Genomic DNA, 12,680 nt, shown 5'->3' with positions numbered 1-12,680 from the left:
CGGATCGGGCTCAACTACGATACATATGAAGTCCAAACGCTGGCTCAGAGTTCAAGGGGGCGCTGAAAGATTGCTTTAAGGATAAAACTATGTTCAAGGTTCTTGTTGTCCATGATCAGAAGTGTAAAGCATTGGGGTATAAGAGCGCGACTTAGGAACGCCTGTCACTGGTAGCCTAGCTTATAAAGAACTGCTTTTATAGGTGATGATGTATTGATTTTGCTATCCATCATATGTATTATATGCTCTTCGGTAGTGTCCTTCTGTTAAGTAGAAATACTTGTTTTATTTTATTTATTACCTCTGGAAAAGTCAGAATTCTCTTGATATCTCCTCCTAGTTGTGGCTCCACAAGATTAGTTGTCCCTGAAGGCTTAATAAAGAAGCCATAACGTTTCTGCGCCCTTTGTAATGATATGTCGTGATCTAGCCACCACTGGTCAGTTGGGACAAGATCTCCTGAAGCCATCATAGCCACAGTCTGGTCGTAGACCTGTTTATCTTTCATGTCCCTCTCTAATCGTACCTCCAGTGCATCATACGTTTCCTCTGCCGGGGATATATCACTCCGGTGCCCGTCTCGGTAGATACGTGCTTCATACACTCTACCCTGCCGAGCCAAAGCCAACATGATATTGTAATGGGAGACATTGAAGAGGTCTCGGACATTCTTAGCCGCCAAAGCCTCTTCTGGCAGTTGATTCAAGACATCGAGGGCTTCCCTATGCTGGGCTTCGGCAAGCTCAAACCTGCCACGGGCCTGTAACATGACGCCAGCTGCATTGGCTCGACCCGCAGTATACAAAGATGGTAGTTCCTGTGTCATTTTGCATACTTGCACGAACTCAGTTCGCATTCCCCACAATCGTTCAAAGTCAGGTGATTGAAGGAGCTGCAAAGAAGCGTTAAGATTGCCCAAGAAAGTCCACAGAGCGCATTGAAACTCCGGATGACATGCTCTTCGTGGTAGACCCTGCTTGGTGGCCAAGGAAAACAGCGTTTCAAAAAGCTCTAGCGAGGTTAATTGTACCCGCGAGTCTCCATCTAGCGCCTCGAGTGCTGAGAGAACATTGTTCACTGCGACCCATGTGTCAAGACTCCCTATACCATGCGTGGCGAGGGTGGCTTGAAATACAAGGTTGAATATTTCCAAAGCTTCCATGTGTTGGTTCGGCGAAGCGTTGTCCTTGTCCGCTATAATTTGTCCACGAAGATTTAGAAAGGCATGGTAAGAACGGCGATCCACTTTGACAGAACCATCTGACCTCAACGAGTCTTTCAGAACCTCTAGATTTAGGACCTCTGCCTCATCAAATCTGGCCAGCCGATGTAGGCTGTGGGCTTGGTTGTGACGGGCAACCAACTGCGCGGATTCGACCGAAGGGCTTTGCGGGCCCATCCTTTGTATTTCTGTGAGGATGTCGACAGCCTGGCTTGAGACGTCAAGTGCTGCTTGATGATCGAACATCTCACTGAGGATGATTCTCTTAGTAGAGAGCAAATTACCAATCTCGCCCAGCCGCTCAACCTCCTCTTCCATTGAGCCATGTCGTGCTGATTGCAAGTACTCTAAGCCTCTGTCTATATCCTCTAATGCTTTTTGGTACATCTGGCTGTTCTGCAAGCAGTCAATCTTGGTTTTGCGAACATAGAATGTGGATATGTCATGAGGCCCCCACATTGCCGTTGCCAAGTTAAGAGCACGGGTAGATATCAACAAAGCAGATTTTAGGTCTCCAAATTCGTTTAGGTAACTGCTGTATACTTGCATCAACCGAGCCAGTTGTTTGCTTTGTAGACATAAGTTCTCGGAAACAGTAATGGCTCGGCGGCAATGAGATGAAAGGAACGAACACAACGCCCAGTCCGGGGAGTCGGAAGAGTGGCTTGTTGTAAGGGGAAATGATATGCAAAGAAGGGATACTATCTCGTCAACAAACTTGCAATCCGTTGATCCGACTTGACTCCAGGCATACCCATGCACCAGGGGGTGCATTTGCAGTACCGAAAACCGTCCCAAGTCGTGTTCTTGGACGAGAGATAGTTGAAGCGCTCTTGCAATCGTTCTTCTGAACTCGATTGGACTAAAGTCCCTGAACTTAGGCAACTTGCGCATTAAATCGACAGGAATCCTGTCCCAATGTAGGCAGGACATGTACCCAAGCAGCAGTACGGTCGAGGGCGAGGATTCTCGTAACCTATTCAAGGAGACACCCCACGTCTTGTTTACTGATTGCTCCGCATTTCTGGGGTCCCGTGCGTTTCTATCCCGGACTGGCACACGGAAGCTGCTGGAAGGGTCCATGTCGTCATGGAAGAGCTTGATATAGTCCCGAAGGGATACCTGCTGGTCCCTGATATTGGCAGCCGCCTGCGCGATAGCAAGGGGAAGGTTGCCCAGCATGTTCACGAGATAGGACGGAGCTTCTTCTGTCTCGCTGGGGATCTTCCGAAGTCGCCCCGGGATAGATTTTGTCAGGAGTTCTATACTCTCTTCTCTTTCCATAGGCAGAACATTTATACCATCTTCTGCAGTGGCAACGTCTCCCTGAAACCTTGGATCTCTGCTGGTGATAAGAATACGCCCGGATTTGGGCAGGTAGGGGTCCATGGCCTGTCGGTACTCGTCAAAGTCATCCGTATTATCCATGACAAGGAGCCAGCCTGCTGGGTTGGCCTCCAACTCGGAGCATGTCTCTTCAAGTAGGGTGGGAAGGTCCTGTATCGCATTCGCTAACTGACGGTCAGGGTGAATCTGGGGCAACAACTTGGCATAGCTTTGATTAAAATTGCTAGGCTGATCTGCGGGGATCCAGAAAACCTTGAGCCGAGTCTTTATCATCTCAGCGAACTTGAGTGCTAGCTGGGTTTTCCTGACCTCCAGTTAGAATCTGCGGCAGAAACTTTCACATGTGGCATACCCAACACCAGCAAGGCCCCAGAGGACAAAAATCTGCGGTTTCGTGCAATTAAAGTTCCAGAAGTATTCGCGAAGACGGCTTTGATAAAAGTGTCTCTGCACAAAATTATTGCATGGATTGCTAAGTCTTGGCTGGCAATTTGAAAACAGGGGCATATTGACTATATATAGATCAGCTGGCAGATCCTGCTCACAGATGCCATTATAGGAACTAGAGTACTAACGAAGTGCATCTGGATCGTTGAGAGCTTGAGCACACAGCTGTACGAGGTTACCCGTCCCCGACTTTGACAGATACTCGGTCGTTGCGGCATTAAGTTTCTCAGTCTCCTTCCACTCGTCGAGTTTCAGAGTCTGCAGGCCTTGAGGCACATTAAAGCGGAAATACCTCCCAGAGCTCTCCAACTGTCGGCCAAACGGAGACTTGACAAACTCCTCCGCCGTGTCTTCAGAGTCAGTCAAAATCTTAACTACAGCCTTGATAAGTGTAGTAACTGAAGTTGAAATCTTGGCTGCTTCAACAACACCAGTGCCAATGCTGACCAGGCAGCCTAGCGACCGCCCTGACCATCCTCTCTCGAGCTCACGGTTGAGTTCATTAACGGCTTCGTCGATGGGATTGTTCCGGCGCATGCCTCCATCGCAGAATAATTCACCTCCCGCGAGCTTGACAGGATCGAAGAATGTTGGAGCAGCGGCGGTGGCGCTGGCTGCCTCCCAAATGGAGCATTTATAGTTCTCCTGCGTTGGATGGCTGCTGATATAGCTCCGGAGAACATCGGGGCGGCTGTTGATGCCCCGAGTGACGCATACCATGCTATCAAGTAATCAGCAATTGGTTGCGCACGAAACCGTGTGGGTAGGGCTGGACTAACACCTTGCAAGAATTTCCCCGGCCGTCTTCAACAAACTGACTGTCCGGTTCCATGTTGCAAGACGCAAGCAATATCCGAATCTCCTCCTGAAGCTTGTTGATATCATAGAGCGCGCTGCTGGTCGCCTGTTTAAACATTTTACCTAATTTGTTCTGAGATATCGGTTTGTCGAACACAGCCTTGCCCGTCTTCTCGTACTGAAGCAGGCATTCATCGATGGACAGGCGAAGGCGCCCGAGCATGATCGCTATCAGGCCACCGGTTGAAGTACCTACAATGAGGTCGAAAACTTCACATGGCAGAGGTTCTTTGTCGAGGCCGCCTTCTGTCACCATTGTTCGGAAGATGCGCCTTAGAATTAGAAGAGAACCGTATCCCTTAACACCACCGCCGTCCAGAGAAAGTATGCGGAGTCCCATTGGATTATTGGCCATGATCCCCTAAAGGCTTCACTATAGAGCCTCAGTAAGTCTAGGCGGGAAAGAAGAAAATGCAGGTTTCGGCAAGGCGTTTGGGAACATCTGAACTCTGATAGATAACTTCATATGTAAGGTTTAAAAAGCGGGGTTGGGTTGACACCTGAAAAGTTCACAGAGCTGAACCCTTCTGGGTAGACACTGCAGAGTACTATGTATGTATCAAAGCGTTTACTCGCGCAATTCTATTGGGCTCAGAGGTTGAAATCAGGCGTGGCCTGAAACGTAGCTTCTAAGTGGCCAACCGTACTGCAGCATGGTCGGTGGCATACAAAATTAGCCTATATCTTTTGATTGGTATTCTTGCCGCTTGTTTATGTAGAGCTGTGATTACCCCTCCTATTTCACGTGTCTCGGCCATGGCGCTCTGACCTGAAGAGGAGGAGATAAAGGTGGTGCCTGTTTTCCAGGCGAGATACATCAGATCATAAAATTTTCTCACACTTACAATCACTCACCACCCCGCTACGCGACGTCGCAGCCAGCAGAATCAACAATGAGGTACGCCTCTCTTTTCAGTGATTGATCTTTTGTCTCACTAGTAACCTTTGCCTATGAACAGCTTTTCTTTTGGCTTTGTTCCTAATCAGAAGAGTATAAATTTGAACGATATGCCGATTTAAATGGTTTGTACTAATGGACAATGAAAGGCGCTAATAATACCGCGAAACTTGGTACATGGGACAAGCCAGTACCTATCGACTCCTACCGAGATCGCATACACAATGAACTATGGGAATTTAAAACGTTTAATTGTCACCCGGATTATCAAGATTTCAGCGTCGAGGAACATAGGCTCGAGGACTATAAGTACGGCAAGGGCCGCAATGCTGCGCACATTGTCAATTCGAATGCTGAGAGCCTTTTCGCGCCCAACTCGGAAGTTTTGACCAAAAAGACGTTAGGTGACAGAGGCAAAATGCAACTGCATGTCACACTATTACACTAACTGAAATATGGCTAACTCAAACAGACTTCAAGGCAGCGGAGTGGAAATTCAAGTCGGAACAAAACCACCATCACCGAGCTGGGATGAAACAAAGTCATTCAACACATGGTGTCTGCCCATAAACTTGGTCTCACATTACTCGCCTTACCTAAAAGAAATCTGCTCCTCAAATCTTCAGGAATCCAACAACCGAATTAGGCTTCAGGACCATCAACCTGATGTGTTTGGCCTTTTTGTGGAGTGGATGTACTATGGAAGCTATGACTATTCCTCGTTGGCATTGATTTCTAATGCTGATGCGAAATGTTGGGCTCTTGGTGACAAGCTTCGGTCCCTCGAATTCAAAAACTACTCAATGCGTCGTATTTATGAACAGCACACAAGGCCTATATTAGGACGAACTATGACCCGCGACGACGTCCAGTACGCATGGGATAACACTGCACCCGGCTCAAAGTTGAGAAACTTCTACATGAACTTTGTCGTAGAACACTTTGGCAGTCCAGCCAAATTGCTTGGTTCTTCGACAGATTGGGATACATTCCTCCAAAGCCAGTCAGAAATTCGGATTCCACTATTAGAAAAATTTAGGAAGAGCACCTTTTCGCCGAGTCGTGTGGGAAGCATTGATGAATATCTGGAACCCAACAATCTTCCTTTCAACTTACCTTCGCAGCGGAAGAGCGAGCCGATTCCATTGACAACTATCGCAAAAGCGGGAAAAGCACCAGTTTTCAACTTTAATGAAAAACCTGAAGGACAGGTAAGTTGTGAGCGGAGAATAAACTTATATAAACGGTAGAGAATGTGTATGAGGGTGCTCCTTGATTGACAGAATGAAAGGCTTACCGAAATTCGAAAAGGAGCTGAAGCTGACGCATTATCAGAAAAGCAGTCCCCAGCAGAGAGAGCCTTTCCAGTTGGCTTCGAGGACAAAGAACTATGAAGGAGCGGCACTCAAATTTGGATGGAAATTTGGAGAAAGTGTAAGTTATGAGCGGAGAATCAACCTATACTAATCATAGGCAAAGGGTTATAACAGAACCCTCGAGTCATCTGACAGGAGAATTAAGGGAAATAAGAAGAGACTTAAGCTAACGGATTATTAGACAGCCAATTCTGCAAGTCCCAGTATCAAAACCGTTCAGCCAAAACAAGACTCTCCTTCAGAGCTCAATGCCGAACCCATACTAGGACATGCGAATCAATGCATTACGAGTGTTGGCAAATCAGATGATGTCAACAAATCGCCTGGAGCAAGAAAGGAGACAGAAACTGCTAAAGGAGGAACTGACAATAATAAGAAATCGGGATTGGGGGAGGCCAGCACTTGATTAGGTCGATGAAACAGAGAAATGCAATGCTGTGGGGAAGAGGCAAATTACCAATAAGCCTTGAGTTACTATTGATAGAGTTAGATATAGCCCGAAGTTTTGCAAATTATAAGAGAAGTATACTTTGTATATTTAATATCTTGGAAAATTATGAAGAGTAGAATGCCGCCTGGATTAGAGCTAGTTACCCTGGAGAACAACATCTGATGAGTAGCGATGCGGTTCTTCTTCCCTGCAGAACTCGAGATGACGATAAAAAAGGATGAGATAGAGGGGATAATTTGACTTGCAATCGATTGAACACAGTAATTCCTATGGCACATTTAAATCCTAGGAATGAATGCATCAGCTTGAAGCGATAATGGCGCGCTGTCTCAGGTTGAGGGTGAGCATTGGATGCTTTTGGGCTCATCATTTGCCGTCTGTGCCGCTGTGACAAGGGTGTCCATCGCCAAGATTCTGGCCAGATTGCGCCAAGATGGCAGTGCCGACGACAGTGCCTCACTCTTGGTCCATCCCATTGAGCCTCATCGCTTCCACATCTCAATTAATTGACCTCAATCCGCCTTGACACGAGTATTCCCCTGCAAACCAACCCCCATCAAAAACGCGATCCTTACAGCGCCCTGTCCCCACAGACTCCCCAAATTGGCCCAATCCTCCCATCTCCACGCCGCCGGGTTCCAAAACACGTCTGGGATCGCAAGCCAGCTCGCGTACAGATGCAGCGCATCACATACCAAAATCCCAATCAATACAGTCCTCCAAACACGAAGATCGTTGGTAGCGCGTAGAAGAATCGCTTCGTTGTAGGCAAAGAGCGTGTATGTCGCTGCGACCTGATTGTAAATAACGCGATTGTCGGGTGCAAATTTGGCGGTCGGGGTCATTGTGTTGAGAAACATTTCGGGGGAGAACCAGATTATGAAGGAGCCTGCGAACGCGGCAAATGGTTCGAACCAGAGGAAGAGGATGCGGTACGCGAGGGGAATGTGAGTTAGCGTTGTTCTGGCCATTGTGTTTGATGTTGCTGTGCGTGATGTTGAGGTGCGATTGATGAGAGCTGAGAAGTTATCCATGCCTCGAGAGGGCTCCCAAGGGAGGACAGGTCTTGAAGTAACCACGGCAGCTACAGCTGAAGAGCTAGCGCGTTTCTTCAAGAGCCGGAAGCTGCGGATCGCGCCAGTTACAGGCCGTTGCATTGGTGGTGAAAGACATGCATGATCCCCCCTTTAACTGCCGTAAAAGCTTTGACATTAATTAATACCCTTGGTGGGCCCTGAAACCTAGCATCTTGATATCATTTGTTCGGGCCCCGAGGGTCAACTGAGGATAGCGCATGCCATCGATAAATGCCGTGTCGCGACACGCTTGGTGCGTCTTGAAATGCCTGACTGTGACAACATTCCACCCGGTAAAGCATAGTCAATTGATCGCACCGTAAGATGAGTTCATGTACCTAGATAAAACATCTAAACCACCATTTACTTCGATCGGCTACTTCCGGACAGAGCCCTCACCACGTTTCGCGTTCTCAGGGAACCGCCCTGTCTCCTCCAACTCATACCAAACTCCACCGTCTTAAACTTCTCATACCACTTCCTCAACCTACCAAGCTCCTCATCTTCCAAAATAAACTCACGCCAGCTCAACTCCGTATGTCTCACCGTCGCAGCGAGCATCACGTCAGCCATGCCTGGACCTCCGTCAGCCGCAGGCGTAAGCCAGCCCGTTGAGGTAAGATTGCCAGCAGCCACATTCTGCAGCGTTTTGAAGTGCCCTTCGAATTCACGTCGGGCGCGACGTCCAACGGGGAGACTGAGCTCAGAGGCGGGAATGTTCCAAAAAGCAGCCATGTATGGAGCGCAATTGACAAGCCAGATCCGACCGGCGTCTGTGGCGAGGGCGATGTAGCTGAGGACGTCTTGAGTGATGGCTCTGTCGATAGGGTTCGTAGACCACATTTGACGGTAGTTGTTACCATCGAATACTTCTTCGAGGTAGTTAATAATGCTCCACGTCTCTTGGATCCAGATTGACCCACCGCTCTCAGTATCATCAAGACGGAGTGCGGGCACTTTGGTGCCAGGTGGCAAGGGCTCTTCAGGATCCTCAGAAACGAAGCCATCACCAGTAAAAGTAATGGGCACGATTTTCAGATTGCTCTCGTTCGTCTTTCCATCATATAGCTGTTCCACAGAAGAGCAGATGCCCTTGGAGAGAAGGTAATAGGCGATACGCTTTGGAAAGTAGCCTTCGATCCAGAGGAAAAGTGTATGTTTGTAAAACGCAGACATGATGCTAGCTCGTGACAGTAGGGTTGAGAATCTTGAACCTGCATGATGGTATTGAATCTATCGCCTATATATACTAAGACATTTCACTTAACCCACGTACGTGCCTGTTTAGGCAAGGTCATTTAGGCATTGACAAAGGACTGAGCCGTAATTGCTTCGCCTCTCTTCATTCACTTACTGGTGGCCAGACCTCGCGCGCGCTGACTGTCACCACCCTTCTCAACTCCGTCGGACGAGTGGAACGGACTCCTTAGGGTCTCACTACAAAGAGAGCCTCATGTATCTTGCCCAACTTGTCAGAGTTCCCATCTCTGGAGAGGAATTCTACTGATAGAAAGGACCATCACGTCATCATTCCAACAGCTTCACACGTCAGCCACCCGCACATTTGATTAGTGATGACAACTTGGAGTAAAAGGATCAACACGTTAGTCTAGACATGAAGCTATTCTGAATTATAAATCCTCTCTGGCCGGTATCTACTGTTCTCCATGGCACCCAGTTTGACTTGCTGATGACAAACCTGACAAACCTGAGCTACTCAAATGCAGCATCTTGATAACTGTTTAGACCTGCTTCGTTGCATGAAGATATGTAGCGACATCTAGACAGAGAATGCCATCTGCGAACAGTTGGTCCGCCGACTCAACGATCCATGTCTGGCAGTTTCTTTGTACGATTCTCTTCTTGGGAGCTTCCTATGAACAGTCAATCCGTTAGTCAAAGATTTGCCAATCTGAGCCTTCTGATAACCGTGATCAAAGTTTAAATACGTACACTCTCAGTCGTGTTATTAAGCGTCTTCTCGGGCACCTTGACTTTATGTAGGCTTTCCTCGAAGATGCACACCGGAATGGACCCTTGACTATTAAGCATCAACCCTTCGTCGACAAATACACCCTCAATCCACTGGAGCGGAATTCGGGATGAGGGTGGATCAGAATTCAGGTCATGATTCCTCCGGATCTGGCGTTGGAATCCGCTGCGTACATCGCCAATAGCCTCATACACGGTACCAACAGAAGGGCTCGAGCTAGATTGAACAAAGTATGCCCAGTGATCATTGAATGGTGCGCCGTTATGCTTGATTAACTCCAGTAACAGGCCTCCAGCTGGAACGTTCTCAAGAACAACTGGCGCTTGTGGAGTTGGGCGGTCGCCAGTCGTTGGGGCTCGAAAAGTCGGCGGTGGAGGGGGAGGCGGTAGCATCTCTTGTCGATTGAGCATGAAGGTCTTGGTGAAGGACGTACCGACCGCAAAATATGACTAAATAGATGAGTTGCGTGCGAGACGCTGAACAAGTAATAATGAAAGAAGACGAGTTGCACAATTATGGCGGCCTCTTCGTTCTTGGCCCGCCGCATACCCCATGTCATTGGTGTGTTGGTTCTGTCCTCGCCTTGTTACTTGGCTGCCTGAGACAAGTGGGCCACCTGAATTGACTGGGAATCGACAGGCCTCACAAAATAGTCCATATGCAAAAACTATCGATAAGCAATTTCATGGACTCCTCATTATAATATCTAGACTACTGATGCTACTTTTCCGAGCTGCTATAGTTGCTACTAATTAACCGCTGAGGGGGCAAATCCCGTCCGAGATCATCATGGGCAGCATCCCACTCAGACACCTTAGAATTAGGCACCCGTAAAAGACGATGTGTATTGGCGCCATTGTCATCGACAGAAATAACTTGTGATCGAATGCTGTAGTTGCCCCAGCGGGGGAGGACCTTCATCCAGAGGTAGTAGTAAATACCGCAGGTTGCCATGATTCCAATTCCGACAATCATGTAGGTACACCATAGGCTGCGAAATGTTGTCAGTATCTTATCGTAGTTACATCTGAAGCCAGCACTTACAGGCTAACTGTTCCAGCATAAATGCCACCCTCTGGAGGAATCCAGGGCATGACGAGCAGAAAGACCTGAGCTAAGAGGTACAGTATAACAAGAGCCCACCATGCTCGGAAGTCAGATCTGGGCGTACCAGAGCGAGAACGGCGGCGACGGATCAGTAGAAGACCAACACCCATGGCAGCATGGAAGATGGCGCCTGGGTACGTCTTGAGAGAGACGACGAACTGAAAGGCATCACTTGCTGGAGGTGCGACGATCATCAGGAAGGTGAAGCCCCATTTGAGCAGATATGGGCCGATGGGAGTCCCGAAGGGTTTGGTTGAGACCCAGAATTCTGTCCAGGGGAGGACTCCTTGACGCGCAATCTCGCGAATCTGACGGGACTGACTGATAAGAACAGCAAGGAGATTACCAAAGGAGCTCAGGAGGACACAAAAGTTCAGAGCAGATTCGGCAGACGACCCAAAGGCTGTACGAAAGAGGACGGCAGCGGCTAGCTTTTTTGACTCTAGAAAGATGTCCTTGGAGACAGCGGCAAAGGAGGCAATGTTGCAGAGGAAGTAGAGAGAGAAGACAATGAGCAGTGATGCAGTCGCATTTCTCTTCAAGGTGGGTATTGGGTTTTTGATCTCATTAGCCATGCTGAACGCATTTTGCCAACCTGAGAAGGCAAATGTGATGTTAACCATTGTCTGAGACAGACTGTAACCGCTCGATGTAGTGCCTTGAAAGCCATGGCGAAAGTTGATGCCCGGGTTCTCAATCCTGCCGAAATGACCTCCAAGGATGACAAGGCCCGAGATGGAGATGAAGAGTAGCAAAAGCAGCTTCAAGGCTCCAACGATGTTGATCGCCCAGAGTGAATACCTGTTATGAGCGATAACAGTAATGACAGCTAGCGTGTAAGCCGCAATAGCAACGCCCTTGAGTTCCCAGGGATCCGGATCACGACCAACAACACGCCAGAGGTAGTTGGAGAGGACAATTGCGTTGCTGCTACTGAATGATAGTAGCACAGATTGAACAGCGAAGGCGACGGGAAAAAGGTGCTTGGGTCGGGGGAAGCCTTGCACAAGCCATACAACCTCGGACCCGCTGCGGTTAGGAAAGTAACTGGTGAACTCCATGTAGACAGCGAGTCCGGCGACAGCCAAGAGGAATCCAATGACCCAGTAGACGAGAGCCAGACCGACTGAGCCTGTGAGGCGTAGGATAGGAGCTGACGTGGAGAAGATGCCGGTGCCGACCATGTGATTGAGATTCAGGAAGATTATAGTCAGCCAGTTGACGTGGTATCCTAACGGCGATCGTGTTTCGACGGGAGCACCGACAGCCTCTTGATATCCCGAGGCGCCATTTCCAGCTGTTTAACGCACGTAGGTGAGATCGCCGTCGCGAATGATAGGAGCCTCGGAGTCCGACTGTGAGTGCTCTGGAACTGCCTGGCTAGTACCCTGCGACTTCGGACTGAAAGGCAGTCCCATGCTGGGCTGTCAAGATGTAAATGCGTGTAATTTGAGAAGTCTGGCTTGGGTAGAACGCGAAATGAGAACATTTTATCGTTCAGATTCTCCCTGGTCGCCAAGAGCTCGTCAGTTGTGGCTCCAGCATGATCGATGCATAACATCACGGCTAGGGTCCGAAGTGAAGACGTTTGACTAAAAGACTGTCTAACATGACCACTTTATTCCCATTAAGGTTAAGTTTAAAGTTGCGCCTTAGCTATTTCGGCGCAGAACTCAAGAGATAGATACAAACGTGACAAGTCTATAGAGTTGCACCACCTGGGATATAAGTAATTCACTGAGCTGCTGTGAGATAATGGGATCTCAGTTCACTCCCGCGGGTATTTCTGAGAAGCATTATAGGCTTCATTGATCGATGAGTTGGTAATGTCTCCCGCGGGAAGAGTTTGGCCAATAAGTGGTGATCTAATATATGGCGTGCTCACAACCTAGCATTGCCGTGATA

At 48.4% G+C, this 12,680-nt stretch overlaps 6 protein-coding genes across 6 annotated transcripts; 1 reads left to right on the top strand and 5 right to left on the bottom strand.

The window, feature by feature from the left end:
- Window positions 1-426: 426 nt before the first annotated feature.
- On the bottom strand, window positions 427-4,229 carry FOIG_10124 (uncharacterized protein; the record flags this gene model as incomplete). The annotated part of the gene is made up of 5 exons (XM_031210421.1): window positions 427-459; window positions 527-2,873; window positions 2,922-3,081; window positions 3,145-3,737; window positions 3,796-4,229. 5 exons carry the CDS (start codon window positions 4,227-4,229, stop codon window positions 427-429), a joined length of 3,567 nt encoding a protein of 1,188 aa, XP_031059899.1.
- A 998-nt stretch (window positions 4,230-5,227) lies between these two features.
- FOIG_10123 (uncharacterized protein) lies at window positions 5,228-6,554 on the top strand (the record flags this gene model as incomplete). Its single annotated transcript, XM_031210420.1, has 3 exons — window positions 5,228-5,983; window positions 6,108-6,206; window positions 6,330-6,554. The coding sequence occupies 3 exons, from the start codon at window positions 5,228-5,230 to the stop codon at window positions 6,552-6,554; spliced, it is 1,080 nt and encodes a 359-aa protein (XP_031059898.1).
- A 557-nt stretch (window positions 6,555-7,111) lies between these two features.
- FOIG_10122 (uncharacterized protein) lies at window positions 7,112-7,756 on the bottom strand (the record flags this gene model as incomplete). Its single annotated transcript, XM_031210419.1, has 1 exon — window positions 7,112-7,756. One exon carries the CDS (start codon window positions 7,754-7,756, stop codon window positions 7,112-7,114), a length of 645 nt encoding a protein of 214 aa, XP_031059897.1.
- A 282-nt stretch (window positions 7,757-8,038) lies between these two features.
- FOIG_10121 (uncharacterized protein) lies at window positions 8,039-8,851 on the bottom strand (the record flags this gene model as incomplete). The annotated part of the gene is made up of 1 exon (XM_031210418.1): window positions 8,039-8,851. The coding sequence occupies one exon, from the start codon at window positions 8,849-8,851 to the stop codon at window positions 8,039-8,041; it is 813 nt and encodes a 270-aa protein (XP_031059896.1).
- Window positions 8,852-9,256: 405 nt separating this feature from the next.
- FOIG_10120 (uncharacterized protein) lies at window positions 9,257-10,177 on the bottom strand. The gene is made up of 2 exons (XM_031210417.1): window positions 9,629-10,177; window positions 9,257-9,549 (listed from the first exon to the last, which is right to left on the bottom strand). Exons 1-2 carry the CDS (start codon window positions 10,076-10,078, stop codon window positions 9,418-9,420), a joined length of 582 nt encoding a protein of 193 aa, XP_031059895.1. The 5' UTR covers window positions 10,079-10,177; the 3' UTR covers window positions 9,257-9,417.
- Window positions 10,178-10,388: 211 nt separating this feature from the next.
- FOIG_10119 (uncharacterized protein) lies at window positions 10,389-11,959 on the bottom strand (the record flags this gene model as incomplete). Its single annotated transcript, XM_031210416.1, has 2 exons — window positions 10,389-10,659; window positions 10,713-11,959. 2 exons carry the CDS (start codon window positions 11,957-11,959, stop codon window positions 10,389-10,391), a joined length of 1,518 nt encoding a protein of 505 aa, XP_031059894.1.
- Window positions 11,960-12,680: the final 721 nt, after the last annotated feature.

This window comes from Fusarium odoratissimum, assembly GCF_000260195.1.
Source record: "Fusarium odoratissimum NRRL 54006 unplaced genomic scaffold supercont1.17, whole genome shotgun sequence".
Classification (NCBI taxonomy): domain Eukaryota; kingdom Fungi; phylum Ascomycota; class Sordariomycetes; order Hypocreales; family Nectriaceae; genus Fusarium; species Fusarium odoratissimum.
Note: the sequence above shows the minus strand (reverse complement) of the source record. Positions and strands in the feature narration are given on the sequence as shown.

Coding starts and splice junctions, on each gene's coding strand:
- FOIG_10120 (XM_031210417.1), bottom strand. CDS start 10,078: ATGCTCAATCGACAAGAGATGCTACCGCCTCCCCCTCCACCGCCGACT. Junction 9,550..9,628: donor TTAATAACACGACTGAGAGT/GTACGTATTTAA, acceptor GACTGTTCATAG/GAAGCTCCCAAGAAGAGAAT.